This window comes from Leptonychotes weddellii, chromosome 4, assembly GCF_054177405.1.
Source record: "Leptonychotes weddellii isolate Sample4059 chromosome 4, ASM5417740v2, whole genome shotgun sequence".
Taxonomy (NCBI): Eukaryota; Metazoa; Chordata; class Mammalia; order Carnivora; family Phocidae; genus Leptonychotes; species Leptonychotes weddellii.
This window is the reverse complement of record NC_138372.1, coordinates 26,688,643-26,710,863: the sequence shown is the minus strand read 5'-3', so window position 1 is coordinate 26,710,863 and position 22,221 is coordinate 26,688,643. Positions and strand designations below refer to the sequence as shown.

The following is a 22,221-nucleotide window of genomic DNA, read 5'->3' as shown; positions in this document are numbered from 1 at the left end:
TGAACTCTGTGGCAGGCTAAATAATGACTCTCCAAATATGTCCACATCCTAATCCCCAGAACCTGTGAATGTTATTCTAAATGGCAAAAGACTTTGCAGATGTGGGTAGGGATCCTGAGATGGAGAGGTTATCCTGGATTATTTGGATAGCCTCGATGTAATCACAATGGTTCCTGTAAGAGGGATGCAGGCGGAGTCACAGCCCGAGGAGAAAGCACCTTGATCACAGAAGGAGATTGGAGAGAAGCACTTTGAAGATGGAGGAGGGGGCCACAAGCCAAGGAATCTAGGTGGCCACAAGAAGCTGAAAAATTCTAGTGGAAGTGGAACCTCTGAACCTACAGATGGAGCCAGTCCTGCTGACACCCCGACTTCAGACCAATGAAGCTGATTTCTAACTTCTGACCTCCAGAACTGTAAAAGAATAAGTTACTGTTATTTGAAGCCGTGGAGTTTGTGATAATTTGTTATAGCAGCTACAGGAAACTTATACAGGCTCCTTCCCTAATCGTTGTGGCTACCTCTTTCTGGACTTGAGCTACTCACACCCCACCCCCTCATGGTAAGGTATGGAGTGGGAAAAATTTGTCTCTGTCCCCTCAGCAAATTTACAGTGAACTCACAAAAGGTTCCCTCCCACCTTCCTGACCTTCCGGTTTTCTGACATCTCTGTTCTTCCTTCTCCCTAGTCATCCTCCTGGATTCCAAAGCCTCCCAGGCTGAGCTGGGCTGGACTGCACTGCCAAGTAATGGGGTAAGTGTAACCTTTCCCTCCCTGTCCCAGGAATCTTCTGGTGGTCTGGGATTCAAATCCTTTCGCTCCTTGTGGTTACAGCAGCATAAAATGGTCCTCAGAGCACGTGGTCTCCAGGAGCACTGGCTTCAAGCCAGAGTGGCCTATTAGAAAACGTTGAGTCTTCAGTCAGTCCAAGAAGAAAAGAAAAGGGGGGCAAAAAAAGATAGTGAGGGGGAAACTGGCAAAATATACGCGTCATCTAGATAAGCCAATGCTGGACAATGCCTTGCACGTAGTAGATCCTCTAAGCAGTGTTGTTGATTGATGGATTGACAGAACAAGCAAGATTTAAAATCCTAAAAGAGGCTTGGAAACTAGGGGTGGGGGTGGGAGATGTGGCTGTGTGACTGCAGCCTGGTCACTGAGTGGGAACCTGGTGGGGAGCCAGGAGACTGCAGGCACCATTCCCAGTTCTGCTGCTAACTCGACGTTCATATCCAGTCAAATCACTCTCTCTCTCTGGAGCCTCAGTTTCCCCACCTATAAAATTATGGATTGGGCTCCGTTGTGTCTCTCCAACGTCTCTCCCAGCTCTGCATCTTTTATAATTTCAGGGGCCGGAGGTGGGGGGAGAGAGAATGCGTGATGATGGGGAAGGGGGTTTTCGTCACCGCCAGGGCTCGACCTCCTGGGCGCGCCTTGGCTCTGAGCTTCCCACATCTTTGTTCTCCTCCCCAGTGGGAGGAGATCAGCGGCGTGGACGAGCATGACCGTCCCATCCGCACATATCAGGTGTGCAACGTGCTGGAGCCCAACCAGGACAACTGGTTGCAAACTGGCTGGATCAGCCGTGGCCGCGGGCAGCGCATCTTCGTGGAGCTGCAGTTCACGCTCCGCGACTGCAGCAGCATCCCGGGCGCCGCCGGCACCTGCAAGGAGACTTTCAACGTCTACTACCTGGAAACAGAGGCTGACCTGGGCCGCGGGCGTCCCCGCCCAGGTGGCAGCCGGCCCCGCAAGATCGATACAATCGCGGCGGATGAGAGCTTCACGCAGGGCGACCTGGGCGAGCGCAAGATGAAGCTGAACACCGAGGTGCGCGAGATCGGTCCGCTCAGCCGGCGGGGTTTCCACCTGGCCTTTCAGGACGTGGGCGCATGCGTGGCGCTGGTGTCCGTGCGCGTCTACCACAAGCAGTGCCGCGCCACGGTGAGGGGCCTGGCGGCGTTCCCAGCCACCGCAGCCGAGAGCGCCTTCTCCACGCTGGTAGAGGTGACCGGAACGTGCGTGGCGCACTCGGAGGGGGAGCCCGGCAGCCCCCCGCGCATGCACTGTGGCGCCGATGGTGAGTGGCTGGTGCCCGTGGGCCGCTGCAGCTGCAGTGCGGGATTCCAGGAACGTGGTGACATCTGCGAAGGTATTCCGCGGACGAGGGGGCGTGGCGTGGGAGCGTAGCGCGCAGGTGGCAGTGGGGAGAGAGCGTGCGGTAGATGAAAGGGGCAGGAGGGGGAGTGGAGAAGCTGTGGGCTGTGGAGCGCAGAGTCCAGACCTTCTGTGGAGCTTTCCAGCGAGCCCGGCCAGGACCGTTGAGGGAAGTTACTGGGAGGTGAATTTGATTTCGTATAAGGGGACATTAGGGGCTTGTATTTCAGGCACTATGATCAGCACCTCACAAAAGACGTCTCCTTTATTCTCGGCAATGAAGTAAGTCGCCAGTATCCCTATTTCGCAGATGAGGAAACGGAGGCTCAGAGGGATTAACATCTCACTTGCAAAGTTAGTAAATGGGGAACCAGGATTTGAATCCAGATTTGTCCAACGGTCAAGTTCTATTACATCATGCTGCCTCCCTTAGGCATAAGGAAGAATGGTACAGCAACCCACCTCTACTAGCTAATGGATTGTTTACATTATAAAGAGTGAGCACCCTTTCACTGATGATATGCAAATCAGAGGCTGGCAGGGGGATTTTCTTGAGCTGGAGAGAGAGAGATCGGGAGGTTGCCCTAGATGACTACTAACATCCCACCCAGCTCTCTGATCTATGAATCACTGTGCCCCCTGAGGGAAACCTTTCATGTGCGGGTCCTGTGGGGTTCTCAGGTCTGTGTGGGCACCAGGACCAGACCTCTCCTTTTCTCCCCGACCTGTGGCTCTGAGGACTGAGGGTAAGGATGGGGTATGGATGCGTGCCCTTAATGTAGAAAGATCAAGTGATGCTTCTTCTAAGCTACAACCTCTTTTGGATGCCAGACAACAGAAATGAGTCAGGCATAGTCTCAACTCTTCAGAAGCTCTACAGATGAAAAATGTAAAAATTTAAAAATCACAAAGTGATATATGATCTAACAGAGGGATTAATATAGTAGTGGGAAGACAGAGGAAGAAATGACTAAACTTACTCTCTTTCCTTTGTTCAATCGTCCATTCAATATGAACTGAGAACTTACCAAATGCATTTAGGAGGGTTCATTATATGTATTTAGATGATGTCATCATCTCTTTCCTCGGGGAGATCTTGTGGATTAGTAAGGGACTTGGAGGCATGAACCTTCCTGAACTCTCTAAGTAGGGTTAGGATCCACTTCTGCTCTCCAGCACACATGGCAACCTCTACTTCTTGCTTTTTTTTCAAATTGAAGTGTAGTTGACTGCAATCTTGATTTCTGCACTCACCCCATGGTATGCAGTGATCTACTTATTTTTTTAAGATTTTATTTATTCACTTGAGACACAGAGATACAGAGACAGAGAGAGAGCATGAGCAGGGAGAGAGGCAGAGGGAGAGGGAGAAGCAGGCTCCTCGCTGAGCCAGGAGCCCGACGTGGGGCTTGATCCCAGGACCCCGGGATCATGACCTGAGCTGAAGGCAGACGCTTAACCGACTGAGCCACTCAAGCGCCACTGCAGTGATCTACTTATGTGTGTTTCCACCACTGGACTAGGAACTGACTTCAGGCAATGGCTGCATCAGTCTCAGCAGCCTCAGTGTCCATAACAGTATGTGGTAGGTGCTCAGTGGAAATGTACTGGGTGAAGGAGTGGTTACCATAGCATGTGATACATATCAACAGAGAGTTGAGGAAGCCTGGCAAAGGGAGAAGCCAATTCTAAGGGTGGAGAGAGATGGTGAGAAGGCCTTTCTTCCAGGCCGCTAAAAGCATTCTCAGTTGAGAGATTGTCTGCAGAAACATGGAGGCATGTTTGGGGCTAGGAGCAGAGGGCATTTGGGGGTGTGAGAGGTGATGGGGCTGGAGAGGGGCAGAAATAAATCATGAAGGGCCTTGAACATTAGAATAAAGAGCTTAGACTATGCTGTAGACTGATGTGGAGGATTTGAAGCAGGGATCTGACATGTTCAGATTTATATTTTCACAAGATCACTTGAGCTGTAATTACAAAGAAATGATTGGGGGAAGGAAGGATTAAAGGCCAGAAAAAGATGGCACAGTGGTCCAGAAGAAAGAGCAGAAGGTCTGAAGGATTAAAGGCCAGAAAAAGATGGCACAGTGGTCCAGAAGAAAGAGCAGAAGGTCTGAACTGAGGCAGTAGTAGCAGAGATCATTGAGACAGGAGGATGGATGGGATAATGAGACACATCCACAGCACTTGGTGACCATGTGACATGGGAGGAGGGAAGAGTCCTTTTTGATTTGTATGCTTCTAGAGGATTGAATGGACAGAGGATCATTCACTGGGGTAGAGAACACGGGACACTGATGGACATCAAATTTATGGTGTCTGTGGTGCGTTCAAGTGGAGGTAGCTAAAAAGTGAGTCTGGAGCTCAGCAACACAGACATAGGTACTATTTGGAGCCATGGGTATGGTTGGGACAGACCAAGGTGAGGTAAGAAGCAAGAGGGCCAATGATGGAGTCTCACACAACAGCAGTATTTAAGGGGGCATACATAGAAGAATTGAAGCCCAAAAAGAAGGACTTTGAGGAAGAATCAATGGTTAGAGGAGATCCAGAAGAGCATGATTTCATGGCAGCCCGGGGAGACGGAGGGGTCCTGGAAGGAACAGCTTAGAGTGTTGGCAAGCACTCAGGTCAGGAGAGGTTTGGACAGTGTCTGCTTGGTGGCCCAGGCAAGAGCAACGGAGAGAGAGAGTAATGGAGAGAGAGAGAGAGACCAGGCTGCAGTAGGTTGGGGGATGGAGGAAGATGTGGAGCTAGAGTCAGGGAATATACGTAACTCCTGGAAGGCTGGATTTGAAAGGCGAGGGGAGGGGGTTGTATCTTAAAGAGGACACTGGGTTGAGAGAAGATTTTGACTGTAGACAGGGGCCTTGTTTATCTGCTGAGGAAGGAGCCAGTGGGGTACCAAGTGGGGCGTGGTGGGAGCAGTCTGCCCCAGGGGGATGTATTTTATTACTGACATTGTTTAGAATTGCTGATGCTTGTTGCTAATAAAGATCAGGCCATGTTTTAGCCAGTTTTATTGTTTTTTAAAATATATTTCTTTTTATTTATTTGAGAGAGAGAGAGAGTGAGCGAGAGAGAGAGTGCACAAGCAGGGGGAGGGGAAGAGGGAGAGGGACAAGCAGACTCCCCACTGAGCAGGGAGCCCTATGATTCGGGGCTCGATCCCAGGACCCCGGGATCATGACCTGAGCCGAAGGCAGATGCTTAACCAACTGAGCCACCCAGGTGCCCCAGTTTTATTGTTTTTTAATACTCTATAGATAATGCCCTTATTATCTGCACCCTAAATGGACCACTTTTACTGCTCCACTCCCTTGTTCTGTCACTAGGAAGACCTGGTAGAGAAGGAGTGATGTAAGAATTAGGAGCCATGTGACTGATGGAATATCGTCTGGGAGGAGGAGAAGGAGCTGGACCCAGAGTGGAGGAGGAGGGGCTGGAGGCCTTCAACAGGAGGTGGCCCATCCCCTCCTCTGGGCCTGGAAGGAAGGAGGAGAGGGAAGGTGGGTGTAGATGGAGGTTTGTGGGTTTGATGGCCAGACCTTGAGGGAATTACCAACTGACAGCCTCTCTTCTCCCTGTGAGGTGGGTGAGAGGAGAGCATCTGGGCCAATGGACAGTGGGATCCTGGTCTGTTTTATGTACTCTATCTCCAGAGCCTCGCTCCAGAGCACCTGGTTCACAGTAGGTGCTAAAAAAAAAATCATCCAATGAATGGATCCGGGTCTGGAGGAGGGGGCTTGGATACACATAGTGGGCAATCATGCAATCACATACACACACACACACACTCTCAGGAACCCAGTCCCGCTTCTGACTTAAGCTGAGACTAGACAAAAGCCACTTATAATGGTGTCAGCTGTGTCTTGAAGTGTAGGGAGCTGGGGACAATGCCAGGGAGAGCTTCACAAGGGAGGTATTAATTTGAACTGGGGTCTGGAGAAACGTAGCAGTTTGCCAGGAGAAAGGGGAGCAAAATGTTACAGGACAAGAGCCAGAGGTGTGAAAGGGTTTAGTGTGGCATGGGTGGGGTGGTGGTGGGTTTTTGTTTGTTTGTTTGTTTTTAAAGATTTTTTATTTATTTATCTGAGAGAGAGAATGGGAGACAGAGAGCATGAGAGGGGGAGGATCAGAGGGAGAAGCAGACTCCCCGCCGAGCAGGGAGCCCGATGTGGGACTCGATGTGGGACTCGATGTGGGACTCAATCCCGCGACTCCAGGATCATGACCTGAGCCAAAGGCAGTTGCTTAACCAACTGAGCCACCCAGGCGCCCCCGGTGGTGGGTTTTAAGAAGGGAAGTGAGATGGTCAGATTTGTGTTTAGACAGTGAAGGCCTTCCAGTGCCTTCTACAGCTAAGTACAGAGCCCTCTCTAAAGTAGACGCATGTGGAGGGGATAGAACAAAGGTGTTCTCCCTTTTGTTTCTCTCTTTTATTTACCCTCTCCCAGCCACTGGAGGAATTAAAGACTGGGGGCTTCCCTGGGGAGGTGGGGTGGGGAATCAGGGTGTACAACATGTGTCTTCAAATCTCTATAGGACTGCCCTGGAGCAGAGTGACCCAAGCAGATATGCTAAGTCTCCACGGGGACACAGAGGCCCTGACACAGGGTGGCATGAGGGGGGGATTACAGACAGGGGGGCTAATTTGGACTCAACATAAGGAAGCCCCTTCTCACTGCTAGTGCCATTCAGCAGAGGCACAGAAGAAGGTGGGCTCCCCATTTCTGAGCAAAGACTGTGGCTCCTGCTAGGAAAGCTGCTGGAGGACCAGGCCAGTGGAGTTGAACTAGGTGATCTCTGACACTTGACTCTGACCTTGAGGAAGAGGGGGAGGGGCCGGGAGTCAGGAAGCATCATGAGTCTGCCCCTCAACACAAACCTCTTCTAAACGGAGCCTGTCAAAGTAGAGATAACCACTGCTGTCTCTGCTGGGACACACATCTCTGGGACTGCAGATGTCCACAAACACGCAGAGAAAGGGAGCCCCTGGTCCTTTTTTCCGACCGCTGTGAGACCCTGCAAACAGATCCCGGCTCTGACTTCACAGCGGAGGTTGGCAGACCATGGTTTTATCCCCACCTGACTGATGGTTTCTTGAGGCCAGAGAGGCATAGGGAGTGGCGGGGCGAACGGGGGAACCCAGGCCACCTGAGTCCCAGTGGGGGCTGCTATTGCCCACCAGACCACCATGTTAGTGAGTCCCATGCTCTGTTCTGAAGGCAGATAGTTCCAAAGCCCCTGGGGCTTCAGAGACCCCGCCCAAAACTGTGCTGCCCAAGGACTCAGCAAGATGGAACCTCCCAAACCTAAAGGCTTCCAGATCGAAACCCTCAGCCTACTCCCTTCTTCCTCAAACGGCCGGCCGAACATTCTTCCTGAGGGCTCGTCTGCATCCCCTCTGTTTTATAGTGCCTTCTTGGGGCTGGAGAGCCCCCAGCCTTCCAGAACCAGCTAAACTAGAAAGGCCAGCTGGGTGGGGGCAGGGAACAATGTGAGAGTCACCCAAACTCCCAGAGGAGGGGCCAGGAGCCACGGCCTCCCTCCCACCTGGCCCAGCTGGTGAGAAAATTTTTCAAGTGGGTGTTTAGCAGTTTCCACTTCAGGCCTGTGATGGAGGAACAGTAATTACGACCACTGTAGTGTGCATGTTGTCTGCACTGGGCTAAGCAGCTTACACTTCATCTCAGCTAGTCCCCCACCAACATTTTTGAGGTGGGTATTCTATGCAAGGCTCAGAGAGGTCAAGCAATCTGCCTGAGGCCACCAGCAACTAAGCAGTACAACCCAGCTGCAAACCCAGGTTGTCCAGATACAAAAGCCTGTGCTCTTAACAACCCATGTCCTGGGTGAGGCGAGAGAAGCAGAGAAGTGAGAGAAGCAAAGTCATTGAGGAGGGTGTCAAGACTAGAACCAGGGAAACTTCACCCTCTTCCTGTCTACTCCCCTCCACCTGGCTGGCTCCACTTCCATCCTGCAACCAAGGGTGTCAGTTGAGGATTTGTGATGATGAACCCCAAATGCTAGTGGTGGGAGGATGGGCTCCGACAACAGTGTGAGTGTGTGTGTGTGTGTGTGTAACTAGGAGTTTGTGGGTGTCTGTCCCTGGGGAGCTGTGACACACCCCTTGGAGGCACCTCTCTTCTGGCCTCACATCAAGACTAGAGAGTTGGGCTTATTTTCTTCCAATGGGCAATAGGGTGGCATGGTGTCTGCTTGGGTTGGAATCCCACCACTTACTAGCTGTGGGACATTGGGCAAGTTACTGAACCTCTCTGAGCCTTAATTTCCTCGTTTTAAAAATAAGGATAAAGTACATACCTCACAGGCTGTTGTGAGCATTAAATGAATTACTAAAAGTAAAATACTCAGTGTTCGGCACACAGTAAGCACTTACTAAGGGTTAGGTAGTACCGGGCTGTTGGGTCAGGGCTGGAGTAGCTGAGACCCCCTTTCCCGGCACAATTCCAGGACATAAACTCACCCTAATGGGGCAGGCAAGAAAGTGGGGGAGAGAGAAGCTGTGGAGGAGACCCCCTCCTCACGTGGCTTCGCCCCGCAGCCTGTCCCCCAGGGTTTTACAAGTTGTCCTCGCGCCGGCTGCTCTGCTCCCCGTGCCCAGAGCACAGCCGGGCCCTGGAAAACGCCTCCACGTTCTGCGTGTGCCAGGACAGCTACGCGCGCTCGCCCACCGAGCCGCCCTCGGCCTCCTGCACCCGTGAGTGCCCCTCCCGAAAGCGTTCGCGGGGGGCGGGGGGGAAGAGTCCGGAAAGGCCTGGTGGAGGGGTTGCCGAGGGCACGGGGCTCTGCACTGGGGAGCCTGGGGCGCATGGGGACCAGCGACCCAGGCGGCGGGGCGGAGGGAGGGGAGCCTGGGGTGGAGACGGGGGCCGGGGCCTGCGGTTGGAAAAACCAGGACAAAAGTCCCGAGACCGAGGGGTGAGGTGAGGCTTCTTGACTGGTCGTGAGTGGACTGCCCCCCTCCACCCCCGCCGTCACCTCACCCCGCGCCCCAGCCAGGAGGGGGACTCCTGCCCCTTACACTCTGTGCTCCGTCGTGCATCCTCCTCCTCCTCCCCTCACTCCCCTCCTCCCACCTCACCGGCCCCCACGCCCCCCTCACTGGCCCCACACCACCCCGGCCCGCCGCACCACACCCCCCACGCCCCCTTCTGCCCCTCCCCCTCCACTACCCCCCGCCCCCCGTTGACGGCGCCCCCCGCCCCCCAGGGCCGCCGTCGGCGCCGCGGGACCTACAGTACAGCCTGAGCCGCTCGCCGCTGGCGCTGAGGCTGCGCTGGCTGCCGCCGGCCGACTCGGGCGGCCGCTCGGACGTCACGTACTCGCTGCTGTGCCTGCGCTGCGGCCGCGAGGGCCCGGGGGGCGCGTGCGAGCCGTGCGGGCCGCGCGTGGCCTTCGTGCCGCGCCAGGCGGGGCTGCGGGAGCGCGCCGCCACGCTGCTCCACCTGCGGCCCGGGGCGCGCTACACCGTGCGCGTGGCGGCGCTCAACGGCGTGTCGGGCCCGGCTGCCGCCGCGGGAGCCACCTACGCGCAGGTCACCGTGTCCACGGGGCCAGGGGGTAAGGCCGCCCGCCGCGTCTCTCCAGGAGGCGAGCCCCCCCTCCGCCCTCCCCCCCCAGCAAACATCCCTGACCGCGGGGACCCCCGCCGACGGCCGGCCCTTCCCGGAGGCCCCGGGGGAGGGACTGAGGACGCGGGTGACTCGGTGCCGCTGGGCCAGAGCGGGGGCGGGCGTCTCGGGGGAGGGTCTGCGGGAGCCAGCGGGCGCCCCAGCTCCCGACCTGGCAGAGAGCCCCAGCATCACACTCTCCCAGGGGACAGAGGCGGACAGCCCCGCAGTCTTTTGCCCGCCCTTTTCAAAAATTTCAGCCAGAAGAGCAGAATCGTCCCTCCTCCTCTCCTGTCTCAGAAAGAGGGGTTCTGTCGTGTGTCCCCCAGCCTCCATCCCTGCCGCATCGGTCACCCTCTTCCCTGGTCTTGGAAAAGAGCAAGGAGGCACAGCAGGGTCAGGCTGTAGGGACGCCAGAAGTCACTGGTCAACCCGTAGCAGTCACATTTCTGAGTCTGGAATAGAGTTGAGGAAATGAAGACCTACACTCCTTTCGTGCTACACCTTCCCCAGTTCCTGAAACTGACTTTTCATTTGTCTCTCGCCCGGCTGGGGTACACCTTCAAGTAATCCTTCAAGTGTCCTTTGCAAGAAAGATAAGTGAGTGGTAGGGTTTCCGGGTCTTTTCTTATCTGAGATGTGATTGGTTTGTGACTCTACTTCCCAGTTTTCTGGCAGCTGTGTTGGGGGGAGGTCTGAGGCCAGGGTGATTTTTATTCTTGTGTAAGTAGCTTGGGCGTGTGTATTTGTATAATTCTTTCACCTACTAGTGAAAATAAAATTTAACCAATATTGATCTCTCTTCATTGAGTTTGGCTGGTACCTAGTAAAACTTTTGATTTGCACACAGTTTTTTATTCCTGGAAAAGAACTTTTTTTCTGTTACTGTTTTGACTAGAATTTCTGATAGCTCCAATGTCTCTCTAGGAATCTCTCTAAGCCTTAGGTTGTACATCCATTTTCTGATTCTCAAATCTTGTCACACCCTTTATCATTTTTAGCTCTTAATCTATTTTCTCTGCCTTTTGGGAGAGATTTCCAATTTGTCTGGTTTTCTGGAATAACAGTTTTGTTCTGTTTTTTACTATCTCTACTGTGACTTAACATTTGCTATTGCATTTACATTAAAAAAAATTCAATATAGAAAAAGAAAAAAGCACCCATAATCCGGTTACCCAGAGCTATACAACTATTAATATCTTGGAGTATATCCTTCCACATTTTTTTTCCTATCTCTATATCCATATCTAGAACGATCTACTATAAAATCCCTTTTGTATAATATATGTGATATGAGATTTTTATCTGGTATTTCATATTAACAATCCTGTTTTGATATAGATGGATTTAAAAATCCTGTTGAGGAGATGCTGTTTCCATTTTACTAATAAAAATACTAAGCTTCCACTGATTGAGTGGTGCTCTGTGGTTGGTATTGGCCCTGTGCAGTATGATTTTCTACATTCATTCATTGAAATAGAAGGATAATCATCTTTCAAATAAGGAAACTGAGGCCTGAGAGCATAAGTGATTTGTCCAAAGTCACCCAGTTAGTAAGTAGACACCTTGTGCTTTTAGCCACTTGGCCATATAATGCTTTCACTTTTTACTGAACTTTAAAAAAAAAAATCAGAAATGGATGTTAATTTTATAAAATGCATCTTAAGCATCTTTCAAGATGACTGCATGTTTTTTCTCCTCTGACCTATTGGCACGATGAATTCTATTCATGGGTTTTTCAATGTGAGCTCTTTTTGCATTCCCAGATTATACCCTACTGGATTTGAGTGTATTATTCTTTTAATACTTTGCTGAATTAATTTGCTTATATTTTACTATTTCTTTCCATGTACATTTACAAGAGAGATTAGTGCTTTTTTTTATTGTGTTCTTTGTCAAGTTTTTAGCATTTGTCAAGTTTTGCTGGCTTTGTAAAAGGCATCAAGAAAAATCTCTTCTTTTTCTCTGCTCTGCAACAGTTTAAATACCATAATTATCATTCTCTAAAGGTGTGCAAAATCGCTTTCGGGGCCCTGCACCTTCTTTAGGGGAAAGTTGGATGATATTCTCAACCTTTTCCATACTTTTTGGATTAGTTTTGTTAATTTGTGTTTTCATAGCAAATATTTTGATGATCTTTTTCTTATTCAGTAGCCTAGAAATGTACATTTTAAAACTTTCCTCAGTATCTGTAGTTAACTCTGCTTTTTCATTCTTCATGTTATATGTTTGAGATTTCTTTTTAGTTAATTATCCTTGCCAGAGATTTATTTTACTGGTTATGATAAAGAATCAGTTCTTCAATTTATCAATTCCAATGTTCTGTACTTTTGTCACTTATTTTATGGTTTTACCTTTATTAATACCATCCTGTTGCTTTCCTGAAGTCTTTTTCTAGGTGAGTTCAGTGCTTAGTTTTGTTTTCATATTTTTTTAAAAGATTTTGTTTATTTATTTGACAGAGAGAGAGAGACAGCGAGAGAGGGAACACAAGCAGGGAGAGTGGGAGAGGGGGAAGCAGGCTTCCCGTGGAGCAGGGAGCCCAATGCGGGGCTTGATCCCAGGACCCTGGGATCATGACCCGAGCCGGAGGCAGACGCTTAACGACTGAGCCACCCAGGTGCCCCAGTTTTGTTTTCATATTTTAAGCCTATGAATTTTCCTCTGAGTATAAGTTTGGTCACGTCCAGTATGTTTTTATACCTATATATCACATCCTTAGTATAGTCACTTTTTTGAGGAGATATTCACATACCCTAAAATTTCACATACCTTTTAAAGTGTACAGTTCAGTGCTTTTTCATATATTCACATAGTTATGCAACCCACACTATCTAATTCCAGAACATTCTGATCACCCCAAAAGAAACCTATTAATAGTTACTCCCCATTCCTCCCACCCCCTCTAGCACCTAGTAACTGCTAATCTACTTTCTGTCTCTATAGATTTGCCTATTCTGGGCATCTCATATACATAGACTTACACAACATGTTGACTTTTGTGTCTGCCTTTTTTGTTGTTGTTTAGCATAATGTTTTCAAGGTTTGTCCATGTTGTAACGTGTATCAGTACACCATTCCCTTATATGACTGAGTAATATTCCATTGTATACCACAATTTTGTTTATCCATTCATCAGTTTATGGGCAGTTTTTCTACCTTTTGGCTATTATGAATAACGCTGCTATGAATAGTCATGTACACGATTTTGTAGAGACATGTTTTCAGTTCTCTTGAGTGTATACGTAGGAGTGGAAATGCTAGGTCTCATGATGTTATAGGCTGAATTGTGTCTCCCCCAGATTCATAGGTTGAAGCCCTAACCCGCAATGCGACTCTCTTTGGAGATAGGGCCTTTGAAGAAGTAAGGTTAATGAGATCGTAAGGGTGGGGCCCTAAGCCCATAGGACTGGCGTCCTTACAGAAGAGGAAGAGACTCCAGAGGTCCCGTGCTCTCTCTGTGCCTACACAAAAGGAAGCCCAAGACAGGGCACAGCAAGACACAGTTGTCTGCAAGTCAGGGAGAGAGTGCTTACCAGAATACTATAGATACAAATCTGTAAACCTCTCGATCTGGGAGTTCTAGCCTCTAGAACTGTGGAAAAAATTCATCTTTGTTGTTGATGCCTCGGAGTCTGTGGTGTCTCGTTACGGCAGCCGGAGCTGACTAAAACATACAGTAGCTTTTTATCTTCTTGAGGAACCGATGAACTTCTTGTGGGACTGCCAAGCTGTCTTCCAAAGCATCCGTGCCATTTGACATTCCCGCCAGCAATGTACAGGGGCTCCAGTCTCTCCACCTCGGCGCCGAAACCGGTTTGTGTTTTTGTTGGTTACGGCCATCCTGGTGGGTGTGGAGTGGGATCTCACTGTGCTTTGGGTTTGCATCTCCTTAATGACTAGTGACGTTGAACATCTTTTCATGTGCTGGGTTTTCTTTTTGTCATTGAGTTATGAGCTCTCTCTCGCTCTCTTTTTTAATATATATATTCTGGATATTGGGCCTTGGTAGTTTTCTAAGGCCTTTCTAGTTTTCTTTTCTTTTTTTTTTTTTTTTTAAAGATTTTATTTATTTATTTGACAGAGAGAGACACAGTGAGAGAAGGAACACAAGCAGAGGGAGGGGGTAAGGGAGAAGCAGGCTTCCCGCCGAGCAGGGAGCCCGATGCGGGGCTCGATCCCAGGACCCTGAGATCATGACCTGAGCCGAAGGCAGACGCTTAACGACTGAGCCACCCAGGCGCCCGGCCTTTCTAGTTCTCTAAGACTGCTGTCACAGAGTACCAAATATCAGATGGCTTCAAACCAAAGCAATGTGCAGTCTCCCACTTGCTGAAGCTGCAAGTCTGAAATCAAGGTGGCAGCCGAGCAGAGAGCTCTCTGACTGTTCCGGGGGAGGATCCTCCCTTGCTTCTAGCCTCCTGTGTTTGCTGGCAGTCCCTCCTCCTCCTTGGCGTGTAGATGCAGGTTCCAGTCACACGGCCTCTTCTCCCTGTGTGTCTTCATATTGTCTCCCCTCCGTGAGTGTCTGCCTCTGTGTCCAAATCTCCCCTTTTCAGAAGGACATCATACTGGACGAGGGCCCCCTTGAGAGTGTGCTCTCTCTCCCTATCTCTGTCTCTCTCTCAAATAAATAAATAAAATCTTAAAAAAAAAAGATTTTATTTATTTAAGGGAAGCGGGGAGAGAGAGAGAGAGCACAAGCCGGGAGGAGAGGGAGAAGCAGGCTTTCTGCTGAGCTGGGAGCCCGACATGGGACTCGATCCCAGGACCCTGGGATCATGACCTGAGCCGAAGGCAGAGGCTTCACTGACTGAGCCACCCAGGCGCCCCACAACATGGTATTGTTAACTAGAGTCACCATGCCGTACATTGCGCCCCAGGACTTACTTATTTTATAACTGGAAATTTGAACCTTTTGCCCACCTTCCCCTGTTTTGCCCACCCCCCAGTCATGCTGCTGGCAGACACCTGTCTTTCGCTTTGAGTCGTGTCTTTTGAAGCTCTGAGTTTTACATTTTGGTGAAATCTTGGGGTGCCTGTGCCTTTGGTTTCCTATCGAAGAAACACTGCCTGGTTCAAGGTCATGAAGATTTAGACCTGTGGTTTTCTTCTCGTAGTGCTGTTTTGCCTGAATTTATTTTAGAGAATGTGTTTCAATTTCTGGATGATTTGTGTTTATTTTTGTTTCTGATTTTCTTGCTCCATGCTTAGAGAAAGAGGTTTGCACAACTTTTCCTTTTTAAAGTCACCACTGAGGTTTTCTTTGTTGTGAAAGGGTAGGGTCAGCAATTACTTCATGGCTACTTGAAAGCAATGTGTATTATTTCCGTGCTCCGTTTTGCTCTCTCATTCTCCATGTATAAGGTAAACATACTCTTCATTTCTACTGCCTTCTTCTTGTCTACTTGATGTTCCCATCCTGCGTGTGATTCTGTCAAAATTCCTTATGTTTGCAGCGCCTTTTCTTTTAAATGCTTCGGTTTCACTAATGCACCTGTAGTTTCCCCACGGGCCGCACTCACCCTCTCCACTTGTACCTCCCCCCCGATCTTCTTTTTCTTCTCCGCCTGTTGTGCCTTCATGACCTTCTGCTCCCTCTTTGGGGAGGCTGTGTTTTCTCTCCTCTTCTTGCAGATGCCAGACAATCGCCTCACTTGTTTCTCTGTCACACTAAATCCCTCGGAAGAAGCTGCTCCTCCTGGATCTTCAGAATAATTTTACTGTTCATTTATTCCAAAAGGTTTTTCTCATGAGCCCGATTTCTTGGTGTTTTCTGTTTCCTTGTTCTTGAACAAGGAGATAGCTAGTGTCTGCCAAAAAACCCAATGTGTGAATTGTCCCTCGGGTTGGTTTGTAAGGCTTTCAGCTGCAAGTAACAATAAATCTCAATCCAGCTGGTGTTTAACTAGAAATGATTTTTTTTTAAAGATTTTATTTATTTTATTTGAGAGAGAGAGAATGAGAGAGAGCACATGAGAGGGGGGAGGGTCAGAGGGAGAAGCAGACTCCCTGCCGAGCAGGGAGCCCGATGCGGGACTCGATCCAGGGACTCCAGGATCATGACCTGAGCCGAAGGCAGTCGCTTAACCAACTGAGCCACCCAGGCGCCCAACTAGAAATGATTTTTAAAAGATTTTATTTATTTATTTATTTTTTTTGAGAGAGAGAGAGAGAGAGGGAACAGGGGGAGGGACAGAGGGAGAGGGAGAGAATCCCAGGCAGATTCCGTGCTGAGCATGGAACCCCACATGGGGCTTGATCTCATGACCCTGAGATCATGACCTGAGCCAAAATCAAAGAGTTAGATGCTTAACTGACCAAGCCACCCAGGCGCCCCCCTAAAAATGCTTTCTTAGCTTATCTAAGAGTGGAGATAGACCATGGTTACTTTGGCAGCTCATCAGGGTCCTCAAGGACCCAGGTTCTTTCTGTCTTTCTACTGTGCCATCCTTATCACATTAGGCTGGCTCCCTTATGGTGGCAAGTTGAATGCAGCAGCTTCAGACATCACATCCTTACCATCTAGAGCAGAAAAAGAACTGTTTCTTCCTTGTAGGTATCATTTTAAGAGCAAGAAACCTTTCCCAGAATCCATCCTCCCCTTAGCTGATTACTCCTTGTGTTGGCCAGAACTGGGTTACAAGCCCGACCCCAATCATTGTTACAGGAAATGGGTGCACACAGATACTTTAGAACAATCAGAATTAACCTGAGTCCCGTGGGGGGAGACAGTACACCCTGAATCAAAAGCAGGCAAGGAAGGGGGCCGTGGCTGTTGAATGGTTTTCCAGTAATGTGCGCTGTGTTCTTGGTCCCACTTGGGTGCTGACCGAATTTCATCACTGATCTGCAGCGGGAAAGCAGGTACTTGGGCTTGGTTTTCAGCTCCATTTTCTGGAGTTAGCAGGCTTTCATCTAATGTGTCTCTGTGGGGTTGAAATGGAACCTTCTCCCACCTCTGTATCCTGGCCATTCTGATGCTTTCAACAAATGCAGTTCCAAAAAATGACATTCCTAGCCTCTTCCTATCTGTGCTGTCCATCTGTATCTGCAAGGGGCTGTGCCTCCTCGTCGGATGCTTCCTCACTTCTCCCCCCTTGAACCCATGTCTTTTCTGCGAGCTACCATCTCCAAGTGGATTTAGGCTGAGAGGCACTCCTGGGGAATAGGTAGGAACACTCTTCCTCCAGAGCAGCTGTGCAAGAGAGTGATGGCTATATGCATTGTCCGGTTGACAAAGACCTTGCCTTTTTTTAAGGGTCAGACAGTGGGAGGAGGGATAAAAGATCTTTCAAGTTATTTTTAGGATGGGAGGCAGGGTCACTCTGTGGGCACCGTAGCCTGGGGGTTCACTACAATTGCACTTTTCAATCTAGTTTCACTGGTTTTCTCCTAGGTGGAGATATGCCACTCCACCACCCTCTCCCATTCCGGCAATCAGCTGTCAAGACTAGTTTATGGCAGTGTTCTAGGTTTTCTTTCTTTTTTTTTTTTTGTTTTAAAGATTTTATTTATTTATTTGACAGAGAGAGACACAGTGAGAGAGGGAACACAAGCAGAAGGAGTGGGAGAGGGGAAGCAGACTCCCCGCTGAGCAAGGAGCCCGATGTGGGACTCGATCCCAGGACCCTGGGATCATGACCTGAGCCGAAGGCAGTCACTTAACCGACTGAGCCACCCAGGCGCCCAGTGTTCTAGGTTTTCAATTCTTTCTGTACCTTTATGTTTTAATTAGAATTTGAGAGAGACTGGAGGGTGGGGGCTGCTAGATGGTTACCATTTAAAACTAGAAGCCATCTTCATGCACTCTTCAAAGAGTGAGCTATAAACGCCCCGTCTCCACTTCCTTGGCCCATCGCCACCTGGTATCTGCTTCCCTCAATCCCCTGAAGTCACCAGGACCCTCCACTTTGTTAAAGCCAGAGGGCACTTTGAATCGTGGTCTTACCCTGTCTCTTCTCAGCAGATGACACTGTCAACCATGGGTTCCTCTTGGGGGTAAGCCTGCATGGCGTGCGTGCTCTGTGTCGTGTATCGTGCTAAGCTCTTCATATACATGACTTCATAAAATTCTCACAGTGAGCCTAACGAGGTCGTCATTCTTTCCATTCTACACGTGAGGAAACAGAGGCTCTTGCTCATGGACCAATAGCTCATAACCGGAAGAGTCAGAAGGGAACCTTCTTAAATGCTCTCTTCCCTGGGCTTCTGTGATCTCATTTGCTCCTGGTTTTCCTGCTACCTCTCTGGTTCCTCATTTTTGAGCTCCTCTTCCTTTACCTGCCTCTTAAATTAAATGCTTGTTTCCTAAGAGCTTTTCTTTCTCTTTCTCTGCATCCTCCTGGGCAGCTTCATCCAGTCACCCTCTGATGACTCTTGGATCTTCATTTCATTCCCAGATGCCTTTTGTGAGCCCTGAAACCACCTATCCAGCTGCCTGTCCAGTATCTTCTCTTGGAAACCCCTCTATTCAACACACCTAAAGTGAGGCCATGATCTTACCTCCCAGTAACTTGGTGGTCCCTGCCTCAGATCAGGCATTATTACCTTTTTTTTTTTAGTTCAGTACTGTCCATTCAACATTATCTAGACTAGTGATTCTCAAAGTTGTCTGCACATTGGAATCACCGAGAAGATTTAAAAAAGAAAAAGATACTAATGCCTGAGTCCCTCTCTATAAAGACGATTTAATTGTTTTGGGTTGTGTGACCTGGGCATCAATATTTTTTTTTATTGTGGGGGAAAGAAACATATAAAATTTACCAACTTAACCATTTTTAAGTGTATAGTATACAGTAGTGTTAACTATATGCACATCCTTGTGCAGCAGACCTCTGAACTCTTTCATCTTGCAAAACTCATACTCTGCACCCATTGAACAAAAACTCTTTGTTTTTGAACAAAAGCTCTTTGCCCTCTTTCCCCCCATTCTACCTTCTGTTTCTAAGCTTGATGACTGTAGATGACTCATAAAGTGGAATCATGAAGTATTTGTCTTTTTGTGACTGGCTTTTCACTTGGCATCACGTCCTCCAAGTTCATTCATGTCATAGCCTGTGACAGGATTTCCTTTTTTTTTTTTTCTGAATGAGTTCATTCAGAAAAACTGTACGTCTATATCACATTTTCTTTTTTTCTCCAGCTTTATTGAGATATAATTGACATATAACTTGTGTAAGTTTAAGGTGTACAATGTGATGATTTGGTATATGTATATATTGTAGAATGATTACCATGATACGGTTAGTTAACACATCCATCACCTCTCAGAGTTACTGTGTGTGTGTGTGTGTGATGAGAACGCTTAAGATCTCTTTTAGCAATTTTCAAGTATATGATACAGCATTGTTGGCTAGAGTCACCCTGCTGCTGTACATTAGAACTTATTCATCTTCTGACTGGAAGTTTGTACACTTTGACCAACATCTCCCATTTCCCCCAGCCCCTAGCCCTTGGCAACCACCAGTCTACTCTCTGTTTCTATGAGTTTGGTTTTTTTAGATTCCACATATAAGTGAAATCATGCAGTATTCGTCCTTGTCTTTCTTATTTCACTTAACCTAATGCCTTCAAGGTTTATCCATGTTCTTTTTTTTTTTTAAAGATTTTTATTTAATTATTTGACAGAGAGAGACACAGCGAGAGAGGGAACACAAGCAGGGGGAGTGGGAGAGGGAGAAGCGGGCTTCCTGCTGAGCAGGGAGCCTGATGCGGGGCTCGATCCCAGGACTCTGGGACCATGACTTGAACGGAAGGCAGACGTTTAAGGACTGAGCCACCCAGGTGCCCCCATCTATGTGCTTCATGATGGCAGGAATTCTTTCTTTTTTATGGCTGAATAACATTCTTTTGTATATATCATTTTCTTTTCTTTATTCATTCATCCATCAACAGATACTGAAGTAATTTCCATATCTTGGCTATTGACCCCTTATCAGATATGTGGTTAGCAAATATTTTCTCCCATTTCATAGGGATGGTTTCCCTATTTCATTTTGTTGATGGTTTCCTTTACTGTGAAGATGTTTTTAAGTTTGATGTGGTCCCATTTGTCTTTCTTTGCTTTTGTTTCCTGTGCTTTTGGTGTCATATCCAAGAAATCATTGCCAAATCCAATGGCAGGAAGCTTTCCTCTATATTTTCTTTTCTTTTTCTTTTTTATTTTCTTTCTTTATTTTTAAAGATTTTTTTTAAAAGATTTTATTTATTTATTTGACAGAGAGAGAGACAGCAAGAGAGGGAACACAAGCAGGGGGAGTGGGAGAGGGGAAGCAGACTCCCCGCTGAGCAGGGAACCCGATGTGGGGCTCGATCCCAGCACCCTGGGATTCTGACCTGAGCTGAAGGCAGACGCTTAACGACTGAGCCACCCAGGTGCCCCCTCTTTTCTTTTTTTTAATATATTTTTAAAATTTATTACTTGAGGGGGGAGGGACAAAGGGTAAGGGAGGGAAAGAGAGACTCTCAAGCAGACTCCCTGCTGAGTGCAGAGCCTGTTGTGAGACCCGATCTCATGACCCTGAGATCATGACCTGAGCTGAAATCAAGAGTCAGACACTTAGCCGACTGAGCCACCCAGGTGTCCTTTAAATATATTTTTATTATTATTATTTTTTTTAAAAGATTTTATTTATTTATTTGAGAGAGAGAATGAGATAGAGCATGAGAGTGGGGAGGGTCAGAGGGAGAAGCAGACTCCCCGCTGAGCAGGGAGCCCGATGCGGGACTCGATCCAGGGACTCCAGGATCATGACCTGAGCCGAAGGCAGTCGCTTAACCAACTGAGCCACCCAGGCGCCCCTCTATTTTTATTATTTTATTTAAGTAGGCTCCATGCCCCCCATGGAGCACAATGCAGGGCTCAAACTCATGACCCTGAGATCAAGACTTCTGAGCTGAGATCAAGTTGTTGGATACAGAGACACCTTGGTGGCTCAGGCAGTTGAGTGTCCGGACTCTTGATTTCTCCTCAGGTCATTATCTCAGGGTTGTGAGATAGAGCCCTGCGCCAGGCTCTGTGCTCAGCAGGGAGTCCACTTGGAATTCTCTCTCTCCCTCCCTCCTTTACCCTCTGCCCTTCCCCCTGTGCTCTCTCTCTCTCACTCTCCCTCTAAAATAAATAAATATATCTTAAAAAAAAAAAAGAGTCAGACACTTAACCGACTGGCCACCTAGGCACCCTCCTCTCTATTTTCTTCCAGGAGTTTTATAGTTTCAGGTCTCACATTTAGGTCTGTAATTTATTTCATGTTAGATTTTGTATGTGGTATAAGGTAAGGGTCCAAATTCATTCTTTGCATGTGGATAATCAGTTTTCCCAGCACTGTTTGTTGAAAAGACTGTCCTTTCCCCAGTGTGTCAGCTTGGCACTCTTGTCAAAAATCATTAGACTGTGCGTGTGAGGGTTTATTTCTGGGCTCTCTATTCTGTTCAGTTGGTCTGTATTTCTGTCTTTATACCAGTACCAAACTGTTGTGATTATGGTGGCTTTGTAATGTTTTTGAAGTCAAAAAGTGTGAGGCCTCTAGCCTTGTTTTTCTTTTTCAAGGTCATATTGCTATTCATGGTCCTTTGATTTTTCCATATGAATTTTAGGATTTCTATTTCTGCAAAAAACATCTTTGAGATTTTGATGGGAATTGAGTTGAATTTGTAGGTCACTTTGGGTAGCATGGACATTGTAACAATATTAAGTGTTCTACTTCATAAACACGATGTCTTTCCATTTATTCGTGTCTTCTTTAATTTCTTTCAGCAATGTTTTCTCGTTTTTCATTAACTTTATTCCTAAGTATTTTATTCTTTTTGCTGCAATTGTATATGGGATTGTGTTCTTCATTTCCTGTTCGGATTGTCCATTGTTAATGTGTGGGAACACGACTGATTTTTGTGTGTTGACTTTGTATCCTGCATCTTTGCTGTCTTCATTTATTAGTTCTAACGGTGTTTTTGTGGAATTTTTAGGATTTTCTACATATAAGAATATGTCACCTGTGGACTGAAATAATTTTACTTCTTTCTTTCCAATCTCAATGCCTTTTATTTCTTTCTCTTGCCTAAGCTCTCTGGCTAGGACTTCTGTATATGTTAAATTGAAGTGGCAAGTGTGGACATCCTTGCCTTGGTCCTGATCTTCAAGGGAATGCTTTCAGTTTTCCACCTTTGAGCATGTTGGCTGTGGCTTTTCATATATGGTCTTTATTATGACGAGGTAGTTTCCTGCGGTCCCTAGTGCGTCCAGTGTATTGCCTCTCGACCAGACCGTCAGAGTAGCTGAGTAGGTTGTTTTTTTGCCTCCTATGCTCTTTAATGTCTCCAAACCACAGAGAGTGTAGAAAGGACGTGGGAGATTAGAACCAGCCACCACTAGGGCAGCTGGAGTGCAGGGGGTGGGCAAGCAGCAGGTGGCTTGGGCACCCCCGG

The 22,221-nt window shown here is 48.0% G+C and overlaps 1 protein-coding gene across 1 annotated transcript in view; it reads left to right on the top strand.

Annotated features, from left to right (window-relative positions):
• Positions 1-22,221, top strand: part of EPHA10 (EPH receptor A10) — a 40,113-nt gene that overhangs the window by 1,436 nt on the left and 16,456 nt on the right. Inside the window, exons 2-5 of the mRNA XM_081818119.1 lie at positions 690-754; positions 1,475-2,153; positions 8,727-8,882; positions 9,395-9,745. Coding sequence (XP_081674245.1) covers positions 690-754; positions 1,475-2,153; positions 8,727-8,882; positions 9,395-9,745 — 1,251 coding nt within the window. The remainder of the gene's footprint in view (positions 1-689; positions 755-1,474; positions 2,154-8,726; positions 8,883-9,394; positions 9,746-22,221) is intronic.